At 35.9% G+C, this 24,275-nt stretch overlaps 1 protein-coding gene across 4 annotated transcripts in view; it reads left to right on the top strand.

Annotated features, from left to right (window-relative positions):
- Nucleotides 1-24,275, top strand: part of LOC126768049 (uncharacterized) — a 252,387-nt gene that overhangs the window by 173,042 nt on the left and 55,070 nt on the right. For all 4 annotated transcript variants that reach the window (XM_050485929.1, XM_050485928.1, XM_050485925.1 and 1 more), the window contains 4 exons: nucleotides 16,759-16,882; nucleotides 17,286-17,409; nucleotides 18,356-18,440; nucleotides 18,816-18,926. In XM_050485929.1, coding sequence (XP_050341886.1) covers nucleotides 16,759-16,882; nucleotides 17,286-17,409; nucleotides 18,356-18,440; nucleotides 18,816-18,926 — 444 coding nt within the window. The remainder of the gene's footprint in view (nucleotides 1-16,758; nucleotides 16,883-17,285; nucleotides 17,410-18,355; nucleotides 18,441-18,815; nucleotides 18,927-24,275) is intronic.

Genomic DNA, 24,275 nt, shown 5'->3' with positions numbered 1-24,275 from the left:
TATGTTGTCGGCTGAAATAAAAACCTGAATAGACAGTTGGTGGCGCAAAAGTGTGGCAGACAGGCGGGTTTGTGTTCCACTTATTAATATTTCACTAAATGTACGTATAACGCCAAAAAAGTGCCCACTACCGTTATTAATTTTAAGAGCCGTAAATTGAATAATATCCGATATATGTGTTTTTAAATGGTTTGGCAGAATAATATAAATACAATCGCTTATTTAAGCGGAGACGATAAATATGGGCAATTATATCGCTTTTGATTGTGTTTTTTGTACGCACTTCCGGCAATTTTAACTGTTAACTAAAGTTAAAACTTTGTAATTCAATGAGGTAAATATGATTAAGTACTGTTTCACAGGGGGTCAACGAGTTTGCTAACTGAAATAGTAGATTCTTTCATAAGCTTTCAAGCTTTCACTAGCCCTGGAGCTTTCATTAACTGGTTGTTAGCACTGGAGCTTTTATAAGTCCTGGAGCTTTTATTAACCCTGGAGCTTTTATTAACCCTGGAGCTTTTGTTAGCCCTGGAGCTCTCATTAATACTGAAAGTTTTGTTAGCACTGGAGCTTTTATTAGTACTGGAGCTTTTATTAACCGCGAAGCTTTTATTAACCCTGGAGCTTTTACTAACTTTCACCAAATTTTGAGCAAAATATGTATTTTTCAAGCAAATCACATTATATTATTATTGGTTTCAAAAAGCTTTATTTGTACGATTTTTTTTGTGAATTATGCACAGTTCTACACCTTTGGTTTCTACTTTCTACTTAGTAAAGGTCCCTCAAACTTACATAATGAAGTCGATTTAATTTATAGCAAATATCACTACATTTTTCAATTGAGCGACTCTAAGCACTGTACTTAATGCGCTATTTTCAGGCTTTAGATCCCAAACAGACCTTCGAACTTTAAAAAATGTAAAAAAAGTATATGGTCGTCATCAAAAGCGGGCTTTCTCGTCCGAGGCTGTCATTTATTTTTCATTGTTGCCGTTTTTTACGTGGCGGAACCCAAACCCAGCGCACAACCCTGAAGAGGGATGGTTCGACTTCTTACTTTAGCTAGCCTTCAAATGGATGTTCTTTCGCTCCCCAGAGATCCCTTGATCTAAGACTGGAAGTCGTGACCTGCTTGAAAGAAAAAGGAAGACCTCCACTTCGTTGGAAAGACCAGGTGGACTACCAATTGGCGCTACAGTGCGAAAAAAAGAAACGCTGTATTTTCGACCAATTATTTTACCGAGAAAATGTAAACCGGACTTAAAAAAAAAACAGAACAAATGGTTTTTTCGGCAAAATCAATTTATTTTATTCAAAAGAGTCTCCGTCCGCTTCAATACAGCTTTTTGTATGGTCCGAAAGCATGTCGAACAAGTGTTTTAGATCGTTGGCCGGTATGGCCGCCAGTATGCCGGTGCAAGCCTTTTGAATGGCCTCTACGTCTGCATAACGCTTTCCTTTTATGGGCAAATGTATTTTTCCGAAAAGGAAGAAATCACGCGGTGCCATATCAGGTGAATACGGGGAGCGGTTAATGATTAAATGTGATTTTTGGTAAAGTCAATTTGTGCGGAACAAACCGTGCACACACCTTTCGTAAGCCCAAATGTTCGGTCGTAATCTGATAAATCGATGTTCTGGAGATGTTCAATTCCATTTCCATGAATTTCAATGATGATTTCGGCTGATTTTTGATGAATTCACTCACAGTTTCGATGGAATTTCCGGTGATCACGGTTTTTGATTGGCCCACATGTTGATCGTCATTTATGTCCTCACGACCACTTTAAAACCATTGAAACCACTCGTGCACTCTGCTACGGGATAGCCAATCATCGCCATAAACTTGTTTCATCAATTAAGATGTTTCGCTAAAAGTTTTACCAATTTTGAAACAAAATTTAATGTTGCCCCTTTGTTCGAAGCTCATTTTCGCACCGATAACACAAACATACTGACACTTAAAACGCAATAACTTCACTTCCAATTAATGGAATGTCATGAAATTAAGACTGGACAATTGATAAAAATAGCAGATTCTAACGCACCAGTCGACATGTAGATGGCGCCACCAGGGGGGCTAGATTCAAAAAGTCCTGTTTACTTTGGAACTCTCCTTGTAGTTAGTAAATAATATCATTACAAATAAAAATTTTGCGAGATCTGCTTATAACAAGAACAGAAATGTTAGATCTATTGGAAAATGTCTAAGAAACATCAAATTATTAAACAAAAAGATTAAGGACCTTATTAGCTGTTCGAGTTAAAGTCTTCCGTGTATATTTTTATCTATGAAACCCAAACACAATAAGTTTCAACTTTCTCTTTGCCTATCTCTTTTTCATTACCCATTTCAAGCAAACATGCATAAATAAAAAAACGGGCGAAATTACTAAAAATCCTCCGCAAGTAAAAGACTCGGTGCGAGCAAAATAAATTTTCATAAATCAACTTGTTGGCTTTCTATATGTCTCAAACCAACACATACAAAAATAACTATGTAAAAAGATATTTTTATTTATATACATTGACACCATCTGAGCATAAAAAAATAATCGCACATTCAATCCATTTTTAATTAACTCTTGTCTATTTTTTGCCACATTTCGTTGTGATTTATCAATTGAACGTATCTATATCTATATCTAGTAGCATAAATAATCCGCCAGCTCAACCGCATCAAAATAAATCGATAAAAAATGTGGACACGTGTTAAATCTACCATTAAATGGAATCATTTCCTCAAAATTTATATGGTACACGCTTCCGTTAAGCACACATACACATACGAATAGATACTTTCACTAAGCAACGGATTGCAGATTGGAAAATGATAGACTAACATACACATCAAATTCATGAAAAAATAAATATCACAGCAAAACTAAAGTGAGAGAAGTGAGTCTTAACGAAAATCCTCCAGATTTAAATTGTTTGTGTGTAATGATGAACAAACAAATAAAAAAATAAACTGTGATGCTGTATAGGGGACAAGCATGAGGTATGGCCGAACGGACAGCAGGTTGCATATGGATTTCAGCATCTGTGTGAAGGGTGTTTTTCGAAGCATTGTCTAAAGTCGGAATGCGGTGGCTGAAGAGTCGGAAATACACTAGGGTTCCGCAAGCATTTCCGAACTGACATTTAAGTAGTTTGAAATGGTCCAGATGTGCATATGTGTGCTCTACGAACATTTCTACATAAAATTTGGTATTTATTGTACTTTAAACTTACAAATATTAAATAACTTAGAATTAAACTGAAATATGTAATACAAAATTTTCATATCAGCAATACTTCAATAATGTTTTCTATAGTAATTTTTAGACTTTTTCATAACTTCTGGGAATTTTAAGTCGAAAGAAATACAAATATTTTTATTTTGGTAATTATTCGAACTAGTCAGTCATCTTCTCAGAAAAATAAGTCTATAGATATTAAACTTTTTATTGCATATGGATAACGACATAAATTACAATATTGTGAAATCAAAAAATAATTAAAATTAAATGTACTACTTTCTTTTAATTATTTTTATAACCAAATTGGTTTGTTGCATTTCAAATTACTTTTCTAATGCACATAAAGTAATAAAGTATAGCGATCCTAGCAAAAGGCAAACTTTTACTCGTCGCTTAGTGTATACAGAAAGAAGGGTTGCTAAACTTGAATCAAGTGAAAGCGTACTAGTATGTATGTTTGTTAATATACACATTATATAATGTGCATGGATTTAAGGCTAGAAGGATACCTTTATACTTGACCGCTTCACTATTGATTTGCTTGTCAATGAATAAACGTTTCGTCAAAGTTTCTTTGATGGCTAAATCTATATGTATATCAGTTTGTAAATTTTCCCTGCTAACTTCCACGTGCTTTAATCTTGTCGGCTTCGAAGCCTTAGCTATGCGAGCTACATAAACTCTATGACATATGGAATATTTATATACAAGCTTGCGTGCTTGTCCCCTGGGCTGGTCATTTCCGCAGCCTTTGTACAAATAAGTAAGTAAGTAAGTCAGTAGCGTGGCTGTTTTTTGTTACAAAGTTTATATATATATACATTTTTTGCTCATTGGCCATGCTTATCACTTACAACTTGCGGTTACACGGGTGTCTAGTCGGCTGGCTCGTAGCTGTGTGCTCTTTTGGGAGTACTTTCTTTTCATTTCGTTCGCACATTTTCCGCCAGCTTTGAGATTATTTTGCCTTTACTGCCTCATACCTTTACTTCATTTTGTGTTTGCAGAGCTTTGTGGACTTTGGCAAATTTCTATTGGCCCACAAAGTTAAACAACTACGTCCTGCCCTTAGCACGTCGCCGTAATCCTCTTATATTCAATACGTATATCCTGGCCGTTGGTTGACTATTTTAAGAAAAGTCTACAACGAAATCTTGACTGTCGTTGTTGATTTGGAGTTGAAAATGCGCCATCGATTGTCTGGTGTGGGTCGTGATGAAGAACCTTACATCTTCTTGTGCTCGTACAGTCGTACTCATTGTACCAGATTTTTGATGAATCTGTATTTTTATGCTCTCTGTTGCTGGTAGAGGTCTACACAGTTGCATCAGTTGATGAAAGTTCAAGAGAAACAAACTGCCGGAGTTGGAATTGCTTGGATATTAATATGCTTTTTAATATGTATGAGAACTTCTTTCATTATTGGATAAAAAGAACTGTATTATAATATTCCTCAAACCTTTAAATAAAATGCATTCTTAACTACGAGAGATATCGTTATCTGTACGGGAACTAATAAATGAAAAAAAAGTATATCCGATGCCATTATGCATGAAACTTGCATGGTTACCACGGGCACGCTTGCAGAAGTCCAGACGCTGAACCCAATTTCCGGCGGGTTTCAAGCATAAATCGGCCGATACTGCTGCAATTTCACGTTCGATATTCGTACGAAGTTCATCAATCGTCTCTGCTTTGTTGGCATAGACCATAAACTTGATATAGCCCTACCGAAAATAGTCACGTTCGCCAAATTCGTGGCGCCGTCCTGTTGGAACCACATATTGTCCAAGTTCATATAATCCAGTCACTGAGTGGTAGAGATTCCCATTCACAGTAACAGGCCCAATGACGCAAGCGGCCCTTTTTTTTTGGGATGCAATGGTGATTAATGGAATACGTGTGTATTGCTGCCTGACCAATAACGCATATTTTGCTTTTTGACGAAGCCATTCAGCCAGAAATTAGTCTCATCGCTGAAGATTATTTTTCGATGAAAATCCGGATAATTTTCACGTTTTTTGATACAAATTGTTCCACTCTATTGATCTGAAAGGACGATTAGGCGACTTAGGACTTTAGTTTATAATTTATTTAAGAATAATAAGAAATATATACATATATATATAGTATTTTTTAGTTCTAAATGTAATTAAAAATGTTTCTTATTTTAAAGGCAAAATAAATAAATCTCTTCATAAAAGAATTGTGAATGTGGCTCCGAGCTGCTCCAATAAATGTTTTACCATGAACCATTAACTATTTTAAAAGCTTTCCAATAATTTATTCAGTATAAGACATACCATTATTATATAAGGTATTTTTTGTAAATTGTTAACTTCCTTAGCATTCATTTACATTAAGTTTTTTGTTTGTCTGCGAAATTTCGCAAAGTGCTAGAACCATCACAAAACTATCATTGCGTCCAATTCCGCGAGTGAGTTGAAAAGTTGTTATTATGAGGGTGGTTGAAACCCTATAGCTTGACAAAATATATTTTTCTTCGAAAGTTTATTTTACTAAAATATTTTCGGTATGTAAATCTGAAAAGCAGTGACTTATTAAAAAGCTAATGGAAATTTAAACTCTAAAAAACACTAATGATTACCCTAGTATATTTATAATGCATGTCTATGCTATAATGTTTTATGATCGATTGAGGAATTAACAAAAAGCGTAAATGAGTTTGAGCACATACACGCCCACACAAAAATGGCTTTTAGCTTTCACTTATGACGCAAGCACGCCCATCGTGCACGACAGCCACAGTAGCGGAAAAGTCGCTTCATTTTCACTTTAGTGAAAATAGTTAAACGAATTCACTAGCATTATATAAAAATAACTGACCTATATAAACAGCGTTCACCGCGCGGCGCCCAAAAAAAACAGTAAGCAACGCTTATCATCACAAAGTTGCGCTGCACTCATGTGCCTCTTTTTCCCACGCAACGTCATCAATGTAATAACAACAATAATATGCGCGCTCACACATGCAAAATTAAAATGAATTTGCTTTTATGTGTGGCAACAAGTTTAACGCGTAGCATGACAGCGCACGATGTGTTGCCACGTAATGGCTGACTGAATAATTACAAGTGCACACATACACACACACATTTATTTTATACACAAATTAATATATATGTAGTAGCTGCTAACAGCTATTGTTACAGCGTGCACAAGCGTCGATCACACACTGCCCTTCACACACACACACACACATGTGCAAGCAAGTGCGTAAATTTGTATTTAGGAGGTACGCGGGAGTATGCTTGTTGTCGAAAATTTGTTGCCATCTGTGCTATTCGGCATTCGCCATTTGTTCGGAACTTTCATTTCGTTTACACAATTTAAAATATTCATGAAAACAATTTCATCTGGCGTAGGTGTCAAATCTGTATGAATGCATTTGCAACCGGAAAATATAGTGTTTTAAGCTCGACAAAATGTTGCAAGCAGCAACTGTGTGTGTACATAAACAAATACCTATTGACTGTCATAAAGAATCGACCTTGCAGGCGCGCACAGATTATAAATTGAAATTCTATGTATGTAAATAAATAGAGATTTGTTTACAAACACAATTTCCTTTGCCCAGCTCTTTGCGGATCTCGGCATCTACATATATGCTTAAGTATATGTGTCAGCTATAAGCTATATTGCATAAATTAATGAGTTTTTGCTTTTTTCCGGATATTTTGAATAGTGTATACTCTTATGCTATATAAAATATATATATTGGTTAGTCTAAAAAGTCTTTTCGTATTTCTAATCAAACTTCAACTTATTTTTTTTTTATTTATAATGAACTTTAATGAACCAAATATGTACCATTTTGGTCCACCACTTTTGCTATATTTCCGCTCGAGACATTATTTCATCAGTGTAAAACTTTTCTGGTTTCTCGGCGAAAAACTGTGACAAGTAATTTTCACAGACTACCTTTGGAGCCAACTTTGCTCCATTAAGGGAGTTCTGCATTGACCGAAACAAATAGTAGTCCGATGGCGCAAGGTCAGGGCTATGTGGTGGATGCATCAAAACATCCCAGCCAAGCTCTCCCAGTTTTTGCCGAGTCATCAAAGATGTGTGTGGTCTAGCGTTGTCTTGATGTAAGACGAAGCCCTTTCTGTTCATCAGTTCTGGCCGTTTTTTTCGATTGCTTGCTTGAATCTCGCCAGTAGTTGACCTTATAATGTAGAATTAATTGTTTTACCGGCTGGAGCAGCTCATAGTGGATGGTTCCTTTCTACTCCAGCTTCAGAAATGGTTCGATTTCATTTCGTTTCAGCAAAGAATCGCAGATGTTAATTCGCTTCATTACATTTTTCACAGACAATTCATGTGGTACCCAGACATCGAGCTTCTTTTTCTAACCAGCCTTTTTTTAAATGGTTCAAAACCGTTTGATCATAATTGTTAAGTACCTTAGCGATGTCATGGCTGCTTATGTGACGGTCCAGGTTAATCTTTTCCATAACTTCATCGAATTTTTTAATGATAGGTCGACCAGAGCGAAGTGCATCTTTCACATCGAAATTTCTAGACCGGAAGCGAGCGAACCATTGTTGTGCTACACGAACTGATGCAGAATTGTCGTCGTAAACTTCAAAAGTTTTATTGGTGACTCCCTTTTTAAACAAAAATTTCAAAATATAGCGAATTTCTTCATTTTTTTCTCACACTTTTGAACAGTAACTTTTTTCAACTTTCCCGAATTTATTTTTTTTGAATTAAATAAAGCTAAATGTCACCTTTCCTACGCTATATGGTATGACACAATGTGGTTGGTAGCACTGGATGTATACGACTGCAACGACATCTATTGACAAATTACGAAAAGACTTTTTCGACTACCTAATATCATATGAAATCTAAGCATTAACTCAAAGAAATTTTTATAAAAATTTTAAATTTTTACAGAAAGTGTGAACAAAATGTGTAAAACTTAACATGCCCGTATTAGTTAAAAGACATTTAATATAATACTGTTATGTTATGTATTGCCGTTGCAAGCACGAAAATCGCTAAAAATGCGGATTGGCGTGTATTTGTGGGTCGCTGCGTCACGCACTAAAATGTGCATATTAATTAACTTTAATTAAATCTGCGTCTATTTTTTACCATAACTAAATTAAATTCAAAATATGTGTCCCGGAAGCATAAATTCATAAATTGATCTAAACTTTATCACAGCAACTTTGTGAAATTTATCACTCACATAACGGTTATGGCTGTAGTAGAAGCTTTGTGGCAAATTTCCAAAAGCAACTGGGAGGTGGCAAAAAATTCTAACCGCCTACATGCACATGTACGAGCGTATATGTACAAACATTTGATAAAATGTCATGGTAAATTTAATGCAAAACCAGCAAAACTAATTCAATTACATTTCATTTACAGTTTTATTACCACTACTACACACGTACACACACACCTCCGCGTAATAATATAAATGTCAAGAGGTTTTGTTTTGTTTTGGGCATATATGTATATGGGGTATATGGTTATAAGAGCACAACAAAGCGTACGTAAACGACAAGCATTCAACATCTGGCTAATTAATCTAATTACCACAACTTTGCAATGCACATAAACACTCACACATACACAGAAGCAAACAAGCGCACATAAACCGCCAGCGAACAACAAAACCCGAGAGGCAGCAGCGGGAGGCGAAGACGGTAACAGCGTGTCAAGTGAAAAAGCTGAGATATACTGTTGTATACAAAGCCACACTTCCGCACTTACACACACATTGATATGTGCTATGGCAATATGTTGTAACCGAACCGGCGCAGCAGCACACCTATGGCCACCGGAAGACTCCGTGTAACACTTACATACACATATACATATAAATACGTGTATGTAGCATATAGTTCAACTCCCCTGTGCTCTGCGCACGTACAAGCCACATACATATGTATACATCTATGCATGTAAGTTTCGTTGTAGCTGCAAGTTTTTCTGCTATTGTCATGTCGGTTTTTAATTGTCAACTCTTTGTAGGAGTTTCTTTTTAATGCCACATTCTCTGCCATTTACGTTGCTTCATCTCTGCTCTTATTTGCCGATGTTTACTCTCATGTCACGTTCTTTGTTGAACATTAAAAATATAATTACAACGCATTTACTTCAACATTAATTTCAATTTTCTCACCTACTGTAATGCACTAAGGGCTTTGTTTCACTTCTATGTGCTCCTTACTGTGTCTATACATATGTATTGGTGTTTGTGTGTACTAAAGTTAACTATGTGATATACTTGTATCTATTAGCAACTATGGGATGACTCTAGAGTCCTATGAGCTGTTAGTTAGTTGGCCGTTGCATACTTCTAGGCGTTTCAGGAAAATTAATTTTCAAACAGACCGCAAACCTTGAAACTTTCGTAAGCCAAAATAAATGAATGAAAATATGTACATGTATGTACACACATACATTTCCAAAAATACAGTTAACCGCATACAGTTTTTTGGTAACGCCTTGATTTTGCTGTTATTTGTCGCATATTAGTTTCAAGAATTTTGACTTTAACCTAAAGGGATATCTTTAGGAAATATTTTTTTGTTCTTAAAAGATTTTTGATAAAAATGAAAGTATCGAAAATCTAAAAACAATGCAGTACTTTACAAAATATTGCAAACAAATTTTTAAATTTTAGAAAACCACGATTTTTTGTCGTTGCCATTTTATGTGATTTTGCGATATTGTTGCCACAGCAGTACACTATTTAATATCTAGTGATAAATTTCGATATCTCTTCCACATTCGAAACTTGCGAGTATTCTACTGAATACATATTTATGACCTAAAGTACTTGACAGAACCGCTGCTTATTATTATTATTGTTATAAAACTTGGCTTGATGATGAGTTTCCGGACACTGCCCCTGCAAAATCAACCGTCAAGGATTAATGTGCTAAGTTTAGACGTGGTGAAAAGAGCACCGAAAACAGTGAACGCGGTGGATGCCCGAAAGAGGTTGTCACCGACGAAAATATTAAAAAAGTCCACAAAATAATTTTGGATGACCGGAAAGTGACGTTGGTGGAAATAGCAGATATTCTAAACGTATCAACTGAACGTGTACACCATATCATTCACGAATATTTGGATATGAGAAAGCTCTGCGCAAAGCTCACTTTTGACCAAAAACAACGGCGAGTTGATGATTCGGGGCGGTGTTTGGAAATACTCAAGCGAAATAAATCCGATTTTTGCATCGATATGTGACAATGGATGAAACATGGCTCCATCATTTCACTTTGAAGTCCAATCGACAATCAACCGAGTCAACTATACACAATGAAGCCGCTTCGAAGATTGAAGAAGCGCAACAGTCGGCTGGCAAGGTTATGGCGGCTGTATTATGGGATGCGCATGGAATTTTTTGACTTATTACTTTGAAAAATAAATGACTACCAACAGCAACTATTCCATCCATATTTCATATTCCATATTCCATAGCTTTATCGGACCATTTGACAAAAAAACGGCTGCTTTTGAAGAAAAATAAAGAACTGTTTCACCAAGAAAGTACAACGTGTCATACTAAGTCAGAGTAAAATATGGCAAAAATCTTTGAATTGGGCTTCGAATCGCTTCAGCATCGACCGTATTCTCCAAATCTGTCCCACAGCGACTACTTTCGGTTCTCGGATCTCAAAAGAATGTTCGCTGGGAAGCAATTTTCGTCGCATGAAGAGATGTTCGTCGAAACTGTGAGCTATTTTGAAGCAAAAGAGAAATCGTACTGCAAAACCGGTATCGAAAAGTTGGAGGGTCGCCATAATCAGTGTATCACCCTTGAAGGGAACGATGTTGAATAAAAAAACAAACGAATTTTGCGAAAAATTGGTACGGCTGTGACTTTTCAATTGTCAGGCGAAAAATAGATGTAAAATGCTACCAGAATAAATGACTGCTTTTGTTATCGCTTCTATAGTGGCGGCTCACATGAAGGCCTGTATTGAAATTTGACTCAGAATCAATGAGGTTTAGCTAGTATATATCTGCTAATTCGATCTAAAGAGAATATTCATCTCGCTTCCAGCAGTAATTTAAATGCGAAAAGCTCTGGCATTTTTAACATCAATAGACAATGGCGTCATGCTCACATTCAATAACTCTCTTTTGTGATTTAAAAATTCCTTGAACCTCAGTAAATGCTGCATGTTTTCATTTATTGAATTTCCTTAAGCACAACAACTATTAGTTATCTTTGCACGGCAGCATCCTTACAAATTGGCCAGTTGAGTGCATTCATAAGACTTGTGTCGACTACAGTCCTCAGCTCCTGCTTCTGAGTAATATTCTTACCACTGCTTTGGCTGCTATTTATGGAACCATTTGATGGCCCGAACTCTTTCGAAATGGCGCTATTAGCTTTTAAACGAATACAGACACTGTTGCTCACACAATAATCACACCTGTCCAACAGCAAGCAAGCAGATTAATTACGAAATCAATTTAGAATCACAACTTAATGCCAAGCAAAGTGATTTTTTTCATTAAAATTGAGCTAAGCTTCCTGTGCACTTAACGCTGATTTATGATGGCGAGGAATGGGGCAATCAGCACTGTGTATACGTAGCCGCACATACTCATGGTACCGCAGGCAGGTATGTTTGTGCCTGTGTATGTGCTGCATGTGTGTGAGCAAAGTAGAGCATGGGGAAGACAATACAACATCAATTGCGGCGCAACACTCTGGCATTGACATTAGCGATTGCAGTAGTAAAATGAATGGATGAAACGTGCAACAAAACAATAATAGCTGTGCTTGTTGTTGCACCTTGTGTGCATGGTTGATACAGTGAGCTTTGGTTTTAGCTTTGCAAGCATTGCACCTTTGCAGCGCAACACTTTGGCTGACGATAAATAGATTCTGCGCTTTATTGCCACCAGAAACAATAGCAGCTTACTGTAAGGCGGCAAGTGCGGCAAGTGCAGTGTGGCATAGGGTTCTGTGAATAAAGGATGTTGTTTACGAAATGCAGCTCACCTATGCAGCCTCTTTGCATGCGCACACATTTATAGGCAAATAACAACAGCTCGCAAAATGTTGGCAGAATTTCGGTTTGCGCGCTTCAGCAAATCTGTGTTATAGCTTATCCAAATAGCTGTGCTGTGGCAGTGGTGCTTGGCAAGTTGGGGAAGCAGAGTAGTGCCAGAAGCAAACAGCATAACTGCCAGTTGCAACATTGGCACAAAGCTGTAGAAATATATAGCCATATAACCGTAATGATTTTGCGTTCTCTATTTTTATATATAAACGGGTTTTTGTGCTGACTGGTTGTACCCTGTAGGAAAAACTAGTAAACAGTCACATGAAATTAAACAAGCAAAAGAAATTAAGGATAAAAATATTAGAAAATAAAAAAGTTGACTCGGTTGTACCGAAGTTATGATAAATTTGTTCGCAAATTCCTGAACCATAATCTATGCAAAATTTCATGAAGATATCTCCTCAAATAAGAAGCTTTCCAAAAGACGGAGACCCCACAATCTGCGCCAACTACCGTGGGATAAGCTTCCTCAACATCGCGTATAAGGTTCTATCGAGCGTATTGTGTGAAAGATAAAAGCCCACTGTCAACAAACTGATTGGACTTTATCAGTGTGGCTTTAGACCTGGCAAATCAACAATCGACTAGATATTCACCATGCGTCAAATTTCGGAAATGACCCGTGAAAGGAGAATCGGCACACACCACCTCTTCGTCGATTTCAAAGCTGCTTTCGACAGCATGAAAAAGAGCTGCCTTTATGCAGCGATGTCTGAATTAGGTATCTCCGCGAAACTAATACGGCAGTGTTAACTGACGTTGAGCAATACTAAAAGCTTCGTCAGAATCAGGAAGGACCTCTCCGAGCCGTTCGATACCAAACGAGATTTCAGACAAGGCGACCCTTTTTCGTGTGACTTCTTCAACCTACTTTTAGCGAAAATAAAGTTGATCAGCGCCCTGAGAATGCTAAGCATTTTCAGTACCAATTGGCAGTGTGGAATGGACACACTAACCATCTTGGTCGGGTTCGAGGCCCATCTAAATCTTCTGCCGTGCTTTGGGTCCGGCACCCGGTTGCAATGCAACTCCACATTCAACCGACAAAGTCAGTTCTTCCCGCATTAGGGTTTTAACCACAACCACCACGATACTCCCCGAGGGGCCAGTCCGCAAGAGCAGGTTGGAGTAAACTCCGAGGGCTCCTGCTCCCCGTGGTACCAGAATTAAGTCTCAGGTCAGAGCTCTTAGCCGAAGCAAGTCCTTTCATATAAAGAAGAGGAAGTCCTTTCATATAAAATCCGATGTGGGTTCGAGTAGGTGAATCAGATAACGAATATGATGCCAACTTTCGTTAGTTATGCTCTTTTCTATTGTATTTGCAGCTGGGCAGAATTGACTAACTCTATAAACAGTTGACATTAATCAAGCACTTCACTGTCGCTGTCTAGGTAGTTTTTAATTTGTTGTTATTAATTTCAAAAACATTTTCTCAAATACCTCAGAAGCCTTTATATCAACAGCAATAAAATAGTCATAAATTTCTTTATAACTTCTCTTAAAAATAAATTTAAACATAACACAGCTTTCACCTAAATACGCTTTTAACCAATTTATTTTCTTCATCTTAAATTTTGTCGCGCATCTAGTGCGAGCAAAACTTTTACAAACGTCCAGACATACATATTAATAAAATGGCGCGTTTAACCAAAATATTTTCAAACAAGTTGAGTAGTAAGTACACAAAACTTTTAGCATTTCATAAAAGTTTTCAAAAATTAAGTAAATGTCAGGCAAATTAATACCAATCACCTGCGAAGCACACACTCGACCCTTTTAAATGCCCAATAACGTGCTGACTGAAAGCGGCGAGAAAGCGAGTGACGCGCCCACCACTTCACGGCCACGGCAATTTCGCGCGCATTCAACAAAATATAGCCTATCGTGAGGCGCGCTTAAGCGCTTCAACATTCTGCTTAGCTGTCTAATATAATAATTGAGTTTATTCGGCCGTGCACGTATACTGAGCAGGCGAGGTGAAAGAGCGTGTGAATGTGGGTGTTGGCAACAGCGGGGTAAAATGTCTGTCTTGACTCGGTATTAAATGCGCTGCTTAACTACTCAACGACTCAAAGCAAACAAAACAGGGACGGGAGTGAGGAGTAAGAGCGGTCTTGGGGGTTAGTGGGTGATGGCAAGCGTCAAGGCTGCCGTCGGCGTCGTCTAGTAATTGACGTCTATTCTCACAGCAATTTTTTCTTATTTTTTTACTTTGTTTTCTGTTTGGTTTTTTGCTTTTACGTTCTCTGTCAAGCCATTTATTTGCTCATTTTGACAGTTAGAGCTAATTAATTATATTCGTGTTATTCTCTATTCCACTCACTTTTTATGCTGGATGATTATTTCTCCTTACTCCTTCATGCGGCAATTTGATGTTGCCCACTCGTATTTATTATACGCATAGTTAAATTTGGTTTTCCCTCTGCCCCGTTTGTCTTCATCGTGCATTAGCGTTGATGCGGCGGCGACGCCACTGACATTATGCCACTTGAATGCCAGCTCGAAAATTGCTTGCTTGACTGCCTATCTTGCTGGCTTAATTGAATGACAGCAGGCAAGCAGCTAGAAGTAGCGGCGGTGCAGCTGGCTAGCGGGCGTTGGGGAGACGAGTGCCTTAAGCATATTAGTAGCGTAAAAATAATCTCGGAGAAAACTGTGGAGGCGAAAAATAAAGTTAGGGAAAATTTGCTTTTAATAGAAATAATTAATGGAATTAACAGATACTAAATACAGGCCGAAGGGGTAAGCTAATATGTGAGTGCATCAATAAAGGTGAGTGAGCAATTTTTTCAGAAGAGTTTTCTTAATATAGAGAATTTCCCTTGCATTCTAGAAATAAGGTATTCAAATGCATTTGCTGCTTTGGTCCATTATAGTATATTGAAGCATAAGGTCAGTCACACATCCACTCAATTCTTTTGCATAACTATCAAACTTGCTCTAGTAATAGTAATACTTAAAATATATTATTTCATTGGCTGAGTACAAGAATATAATAGGCTGGGAGACACTGGAAGGGAATATAGTTCAGTTTAATTTCAGTTTTAATTTACTTTTATCTGATTTAAGAATTATTTGCTCTTATTACAGTGAGAAGAAAGGAAGATCGAGTTTTATAATTGTAATGTTGTGTAATAGTTGTAAAATTTTCTGTTCTTTTGTTGCCTATACATTTGTTATGTCAATTTGAAAAGTATGGTATATTACATCTGATCCAGAAGATCCATTGATGCAGAAAAAAGAAAAGAGATCTCGCTAGTGTTAGTGGTTTTGCACCAATCAAAAAATATGAAGAACTCTGCTGCTCAGTGATTTGAGCACAGTTTTGCTCACTGCTCACGACATTAGCAACGATTTGATTGACCTTAATGGATTTGCTTATCAGTTAGTTGATTTATTTTTAGTACAGAAGTATACAGGGCCTGCTCACTTACTATGGCTCAATCCTCAAGGTCAGGTTCATAGAATATTGGTTTGATAACATCGCTTCGTTTATTATTGCGATTTCAGTCACTTTTTTCTATTTTTCAAACACTTAAAATTAACCGATAAGTTAGTTACATAACCAGTTTAAGATATATGTGTTCATTTGGTTTTAATTAGACTGACGTTATAACGATTTGATTCAATGTCCTTATTTGAGTCAATAAAACCGAAAAACTGCATTTTTATGGTAAATTTCTTCAAACGTTTTATGAAGCAAAAAACTCACAACTATAAAACTTGTCGATGTTAATCTTATCCAATACATATTTGTAAATTTCCATGACAGTGGTTAATTTAGGCAGTCAATTCGATAACTATTCTTCAAGCATATTTTTTCTCTGTAAAAAAGAGCAAAATGCGTACAGCTATCGATTTTCATCTGTGTTGACTACGAATATTATACGCTTAAAGGCAAATAAAAGCTGATTTCAACTTCTAAAAGGGCTTGTCAATATGTCTATGTCCTCAAAATATATATGTAAGAGTATATTGAAGCATATAAAACAATAAAATTTATTATTGGATGCATACATAATTTTGATCCAAAATTGGCCAGAATTTCGTATTTTATAAAATCTACGCGATTGGCGCTTGTGTGCTTACATAGCTTACCCCTTGACCTATGTGTACAACCTGTCTCGGCATATCAATTTATCGACAACTGCCCGTTCGTGTACATGCATTTATGACTTTAACTTTGCTCTACTTTATTTTGCATTTTTGTTTACGTATTGTAATTTAGCTGAAGTTTATTAAAATGAAGAGCAACCTTATTTAAAGGTTCGAAATTTTTGAACACTTAAGGTAGTTATATATTCATGAGTACTTGTTGTGCATACTCTTATCGCAATATGTGCAAAAAATATATCAAACGCTTTCATTACCTTCAAAAATATACATATTTGTATGCGAATATTAACTTCCACTTCCCGCTTTCCTCTCTTCATTTGCAGATGGCGAGATCCTCCGTGTGCTGGTCAACACTTCAGCGCAAATTAAGTGTGATGTCGGTTCCAGTTTGCCGGACGATAAAGTTTTACTGGTCGTTTGGTATAAGAATAATCTTCCAATTTATAGGTGAGTAAATTAATTTTTACTTCACTCTTAACATATACAATATTATTTTACTTTATTTTGTGTTTTTAAACCACATACGTAGTTACTAGTAAGGCAGGTAAATCGCTGTGGATAATTTTAATTCATTAACAGTAAAAGTGTTAAGTGAAAAATGAAGTGCTCCGAAAAGTGAAGAAGCAAGGGAAACCAATGTATTGGGGCAAGGTGGCTGGCCATTGATTACTTTGACAATTTCGGATTTTCGAAAAGATCAAATAAGACTTTAAAAACTTCCAGATCACTAACCTTTGAATTCTTCAAATATTCACTGCGACAAGTCTATCACTTACTGTTGAACCATCAGCGTCAAAATACAAGTATTATAAGATTTTTTAATATATTTTCATAAATTTTCTTCTTACAGCTATGATACACGCGGTGCGCATGCGGGCACGCCATCCCATTGGCGGGATGAGGACGTGCTAGAAGATCGCGCTGTCTTTCGCACACATAAGGAGCCAGCTGAATTGATAATAAATCCTCTGAAGGTATGTGCAAATTATTTTTGCATTTATATAATTTAATTGAAATGTCGGCAAATTTAAATCTTGCTTTCATTTTGGGACTCCCTTCCAAAATATTAACTATGTAATAAAAATCTGTCAACAACTTAAATGTACTACCCAAAATATATTTTTATACCATGAGCAGGGCGTATTAAGTTTGCATGACGAGCTGTGCCGATGAAACCATGTTCGCCTGAATGTTTGTCTGTCTGTTTGCTTGATCTGTTCCGATCTGAAATTATGCATACGTCATTTTCTCACCAAGAAGCTGAACACAAACAAACTAAACTAATGAAATCAAGTACTTGTATGGAAAAATTTTTCATTTGTCGAGATATCTTCAAAAATTTTGGTATGAGTTTTTGTTCAGAGCAAAGAAAAAATTTCCAAAAGCATTGTTCAGATCAGATATATGTGCATATCAAACAGCTACCATACAAACTGAACGATCGGAATCGAATGCTCGAACGTGTTTTTATAAAATTTGGCCTGAGTTATTGTCCAAGGCAAAGGTGCAATCTGACCGATCAAAGGTGTTCTGAGAAATTTTTGTAATAGCGTTGCTTAGGTGGAAAGGACGTTAACGTTTTTCCTGTCTTGGACTACTAAAGTCACAAAAAAACTTTGAGATCCACAGTAATTAATACCTTAACTTCTTTTTTAAAAACGTGCATTTATAGATATATTTACTCATCAAATTAGCCAATCTATGCCGAGTACATAATTAGTATTGTCAACTGTAATCTTTGAAGTATGCTCTCATCGAAGATAATGGTGAACATAGCTTAATTGTTGTCGATAGTTTCAAGCAGATAAACCACTTAGATCAAGAAAACATTTTTTTGTAAAATTAAATTTTTACTATTTTTATTTATACTTACTATGAAGAGTTCAACATTTTCTAAATTTTTTTTCTTTCTTTTTTCAGGAAAAAGATGCAGGGAATTTTCGTTGCAGAGTGGACTTCAAGCTCTCGCAAACTAGAAATAGTAATGTTAACTTGGAAGTAGTCGGTAAGTTTCGCTTGATAAATAATACATAGGTGAGAAAGGTAAAAATGAAATTTAATGCAAAATATATTAAAATTTAAACATTTTATTTCGAATTTATTTATCATTTGCAAATACTTTACTGTTTCCAATTTTTCTTATATTAAAAAAATTTAACCATTAAATATCAACCAAAAGTTCTCAAGCCCTTAATTAGTTATTATAAAATAAAACTAAATAAATGGTAGTTGAAAAAAATATAACACAAAAGCAAATTAATCACACCTTTTTCAAAGCTGTTTTTTGTTATCATTTTTGCTTAATTTCTTTAACACTTTCACACGTTGTTTTAATTAATAATTCATAAGTTCATAAGTTATTGTTTGATTTCCATTTCAGTGCCACCGCAGCAGCCGGCGATTGTGAGTAATTCGGATGGCAGGTCGGATACACGTGCCGGTCCGTATGAGGAAGGCGGTCAACTGGATCTGACATGTGTGGTGTACGGCGGTAAGTTACACAGTAAACCCTTTCAAAATACTGCAGGCAAAAATTTCCACGAATTTGTCATTTTTCTTTTCTCGCTCAACTTTACGAATATATTGCACTTCGAACTTTTGTTATTGTAGCGATACAGGTACATTGTGGCGCTAGAAATTCACCAAATTATTCGCTATTTATGAGGTGTATTATGTACACCAACAAAAGCTTAAACATATGTCTTTAGGAGAGTTCTTACTTAAGCTTCAAGAATGGCTTATTAAAATCGCAAACTTCTCACGCAATTTTCGTAGAAACACTACTATAATAGAGCTATGAATTCGCAGAAAATATTAAATAAATTTGTGGAAGTCGCAAATATAATAAATAGAAGTATTTGTGGTTCTCACAAGCTAAGCAAACTAATGGATTGCGACAGTATAAAAATTTATCAAAAACTTTATAGCAGAATTGTGAATTTTTGCAAATGTTCAGAGTTACATGTATATGTATTTTACGCTTCGAATTTAAATGCTTTTTTCTTGTTATATGTGTGAAATAAAATTAAGTTGCCGTTTTAAAGCAGCATGGCTAAGCAGTCTGCGGTTTTGACGGCAATCAACATGAACCACTTAGCAATAAATTCGCTTAGCTATCGCAAAATCAGATCGTCCCAATGTTTTTAAAGGCGCACACCTACAAATGTGCACTCGAGTGAAGAACTTTAATGCAAATGCATTTTATATATGTATATTTAAGTGTTGGTGAGACATTACCCATATTCAATATAGAGGGAGATCCACATTTCATATTAGTAAATTTGCTTAGAAAAGTTTTGAAAGTTGAAAGATGAAGCAAACGCCGAATTCTACAATGGTCCGACCTGGCAACGCTTATAAATAGCAGTGCCATATTTAAGGAACCGAAAATTCAATTCACAAAGTATCTCGAAATTGTCAAAAAAATACTATTTGAACCGTTCGACAAAAAAATATTACCTTGGCTGCGCTCCCAGAACTCCAAATTTTCTTTTCTCTTATTTATTTTTGCCCAATTCCGGTCAAAATTTCTTCTTTAGAGTTTATGTTTTTGCTTCGGCAATCAATTTCAGAAAATATAATATTGCATGAATAAAATATTAAAAAAAAAACATTGAAAAAGCAATACAGTAGCAAATAGAAAATTATGAAATATAAGAACATTAAAAAAAATGTAATTAAAGTAAACACCTATCTTAGAAATATATTCACTGTACTAATATAAAAACTGGTGTAAGTGACTAGTTTAGCTACTGCAGCAACAAACAAACTTCAAGTGCTTTACCAAAATGTTACTTCTGACGTGGCATTGTCAGTTTCAGTTGTACAAATACTGCCGGCGAACGGAAACATAAGCGCCAATGAATAGTCTAACATGTCAACGTTGACATAAATCAAATGTAGCACAGTTGTTGTGGCAAATTTTGCAAATGTCTTGAAGAACCCAACAAGAAATTCTGGCGATATATTTGATGTGTTTTAGAAATTGTAGCAACAGCATAAAACAAAAACATAAAAGTTACTCATACGCCATGGAGGAAAAAGTTATTTAATTTTTAACTTATATGACGTTGGTAATAATATTAGGAAATAGCTACTTAGCTACAAGTAACGTACCTAAAATATAACATCATATTGTAAAATGGTCAATTTCGATTTATTTCAGCGCTCGAGAGTTTTAACCCTCTTACAATGAAGTCTTGCAGTAATTCCGATTTTTAGGCACAATATATGAAACTAAAGAGATATTTGATAATACTATTACCAATGCCATATACAAATGTAATTTTTAAAAAACAATTTAATTATTTTTTGCCCTGGCGTAGAGTATGATTTATGTGTTTGCGCACCTGGCATTTAATATTACAAAATAAATTAATGTTGCTCATACGCCATGACAAATAAACGGCAGATGTACAAGGAAATGCTACAGTAAAGCGATTGAAGAAAGCAAAAAACCGACAACTTCAAAACTTCATGCTGCTGACAATTTGCAGCACTAGATTAAGTCTTAGATAGTAACTAGTTAGATAATTGATTCATAAGCAACGATGGCAGACCACTTCAGCGTTTATAATATTTTCAAATATTAAGAAATTTCCTTCAAGGCTATCATTTTCATATACATGTGGAATATGTGAATACATATACGCTCGACGATACTGTCGAAATACAGTTATGCATAGTAGCATATAAGCGTTCATGCGGTAGCTAATAACCCGTTTACACGTTCTTTCCATGAAATTTAGTTAGTTATCGCATAAAACGACGAAAGTAATTAAACTTAGTTAATTTTCAGTTATTCTTGCGTGTTGAAATAAATGTAGTTATGTTGGTATATGAAAAGTGTTATAGTATGCTAGCGGTATGAAATAAGGGGTTTTCTCTGGCGGATTTTGAGAAAGGATTTGGGCTTGCATCTGTATAAAATTGCTCTCACGCAATAACTGAAACCACGGGTCCACCTAGAACTTCGTGAATTTGCTGATTTGCCTTGAAAACGATAAGAATTTTTTTAAGTAAATAATCTTCTTCTACTTGTATAAGGCTCACTTTCGGCTAAGTGATGCGGTAAATAAACAAAATTGTCGACGCTGGTGCAAAGAAAATCCACAAATTTTTCATGAACAACCATTACAATCACCTAAATTGTCATGTCGGTGTGATTTTTGGTCTGTTGGAATCATCGGTCCGCATTTATTTCGAAATGAAGTTGGTGACACCGTGACTGTCAATGGAGAGCGGTATACAGGTATACCTGCACATTGAAGTTAACCAACTTTTATGGCCGTATTTGAAAGAAATTAATCTTGACAGCATCTAGTTGCAACAAGACGGGAATACGTGCCACACAGCACGTGCAATAACCGCCTTATTGCGAAAAAAGTTTGGAAATTCGATTATTTCAAGAAATTGGGACCTTCAATGGCCTTCAAGAAGTTGTGATTTAACAACATTAGATTATTTGTTGTGGGCTTATTTGTAGTCATTGATCTGAGGCAATAAACCAGACTCTCTTTATGTTTTAGACGACAATATTCCTGACACACGACTTGATTTATTGATAAAAGTACACGAAGCTTGAGTTCATTGAATTTATTTCTGCAAAAGAAGACGTGGGGCCATTTAAATGATGTTTTTACATTCAGTTCTTAATTATGTCGATTGTACTTCAAACTAAATTAATAGCATTTGAATTTCCTTGACATATAGCGTATTTTTGCTTAAATAAATCCTATCACTCTTATTGGAAACCCCTGTATTTCGAAGAGCGTAATACCAAGTAATATATTATATATATAATTTATAACATGAAAGTTCATTTACTTCTGCGAGCTGGCTTGTGTACGCTATATGTGTGCGCTAAAGCTCGCAATAAAGACATTTCCTATAAAAATGTTAGTGGCACTTAAAAAGGCCACTTAAACTGAATTAATATGCATGTGCATAATAAATAATATGCCTTTACGATTATTATGAATATGCGAAGAATTGTGTTTATTTGTGAATAACGCATATATGGTTGATCATTAAATATATATGTGAATATATAAGTTCTGTATACATTATATTAGCTCAGGCACATTAAGTTGTGGAGTAGTAATGATTTTATTAAGTACTCAGCTGCTTACTGCTTTCATAAAGCATTTATTTTAATAAGCAAATAATATGAAAATAGACAAGTTGCAGTTATAAGTTTGTATAGTTTACGAAAAATGCGTAGACTTTAATAATTTTTGCAATAATTACGGTTATTTATGAATAATAATAATAATAATAATATTAGTAATGACTCGCAAAATATGTAACGCTGTCTACGAAGCTTCTTCTGCAATCTTTAAAATCGCTGATTCGTTGTTTTCACGTGCAGAATTCCTTTTGTTGTTCGCTACACAACAAGACATTTCGCACCAATTCTGATTCGCTGTGATTAGAAGTCTTCAAATTTCAATGCCTAGGTAAAAGTAGGCTAACGAAGCTTTTGTAAAACGACGCTGCCACGCACCTTCGCTTCATCACAGCCAATAGCTTGCTGCACTCTACTCACAAGAGTGTTTCACGCACACATGCACACACAGACACACACACTCAAAAAGCTGCATTTTGTGTTACTACTGGCAGCAATCAAGTTAACGCCAATATGCGCCTAAAAGTATGCCGTCAACACAGAAGAAGACACCCGACCCTATGCCGACTTCGCAAACACAAAGGTATATACATATGTATGTACAGACGGCCGAAGTAGGCCAGTGGAGCAGGCGAAACAAATAGTTTGCGCAATTGTGCAACAAAAGCTAAAACTGTAAAAATAACAACAACTTTGGTAATAACCAAGAAAGCGTGCGATAAAAGCAACATGCACGCAGCCACACACATGTGCTTATTAAACGCACAGGGTGCCACATAAAACCGAAAACCATAACAGTTTCAACGGTAATGCTTGCGGCAAGTTGCGCTGCATTTGTTGGCGGTGTGTAGATTGCGAAACAAATGTGCTTGGTGGTGTTGAAGGAGTGTAAAATTATTGCACCGAGTTGCTTGAAAGCGTCCAGCTAGTAGCGTCAACAGCCCCTCAGGCAAGTCGGTGCGTTATGGTGTGTTTCTAAATTGTATTTTTGGTGACATGCAATTTGGCAATAAAATGCACGCTCGTGTAAGCAAATACATAAGTGCACATATATGTATTTATATGTTTGGATACAGTCATCATAGAATAGCAATTGGCCACTTGGGTTAATTTACAGATAAATAGTTTTACTGTTATCGCTATGCAAATTGTGGGAGTGACGACTCGACCATTTTAGAAATTTTTAGCAATATTTGATTTCCAAAATAGTTGGGATTTCGGGTCATCTTACCTGAAGCGTTATGGATTCTGTAAGGCGATAAGCAATCAAATATTAAAGGAGTGATTCCGTAAAGAAAATTTAAGAAATCGTTTTATATTCTCAGGTTTAATCAACTTTTTAATTAATTCGGGCAAGCGAATTTTAGAAATTACTTGCAAAAACTAAACTCAAAGAATTATCTAGCTATAGCACAATTTCATTTTCAGGCTCAAAAACTTAACCGAAATTATTTTTTTAAGCAGTTTTTATTTATTGTAGATCTAAAGACAATATTTTGATGAAAATATTTTTTGCTCCAAGGCCTGAATTGAAGCAGGATTTTCCGCATAGACCTTAGACTTTACATATCCCCACATAAGAAAGCCTAACAGTGTGATATCACTTGATCTTGGTGGCCAATCGACCAGTCCAAGTCGTGAAATTATCTGCTCGCCGAAGTTTTCTCTCAACAAATCCATTGATTTATGCGATATATGTGAAACTCCGCCGTC

The sequence above is a fragment of the Bactrocera neohumeralis genome, chromosome 2 (genome assembly GCF_024586455.1).
Source record: "Bactrocera neohumeralis isolate Rockhampton chromosome 2, APGP_CSIRO_Bneo_wtdbg2-racon-allhic-juicebox.fasta_v2, whole genome shotgun sequence".
Lineage (NCBI taxonomy): Eukaryota > Metazoa > Arthropoda > Insecta > Diptera > Tephritidae > Bactrocera > Bactrocera neohumeralis.
The sequence above is the reverse complement of the archived record's forward strand: the minus strand, read 5'-3'. Positions and strand labels throughout refer to the sequence as shown.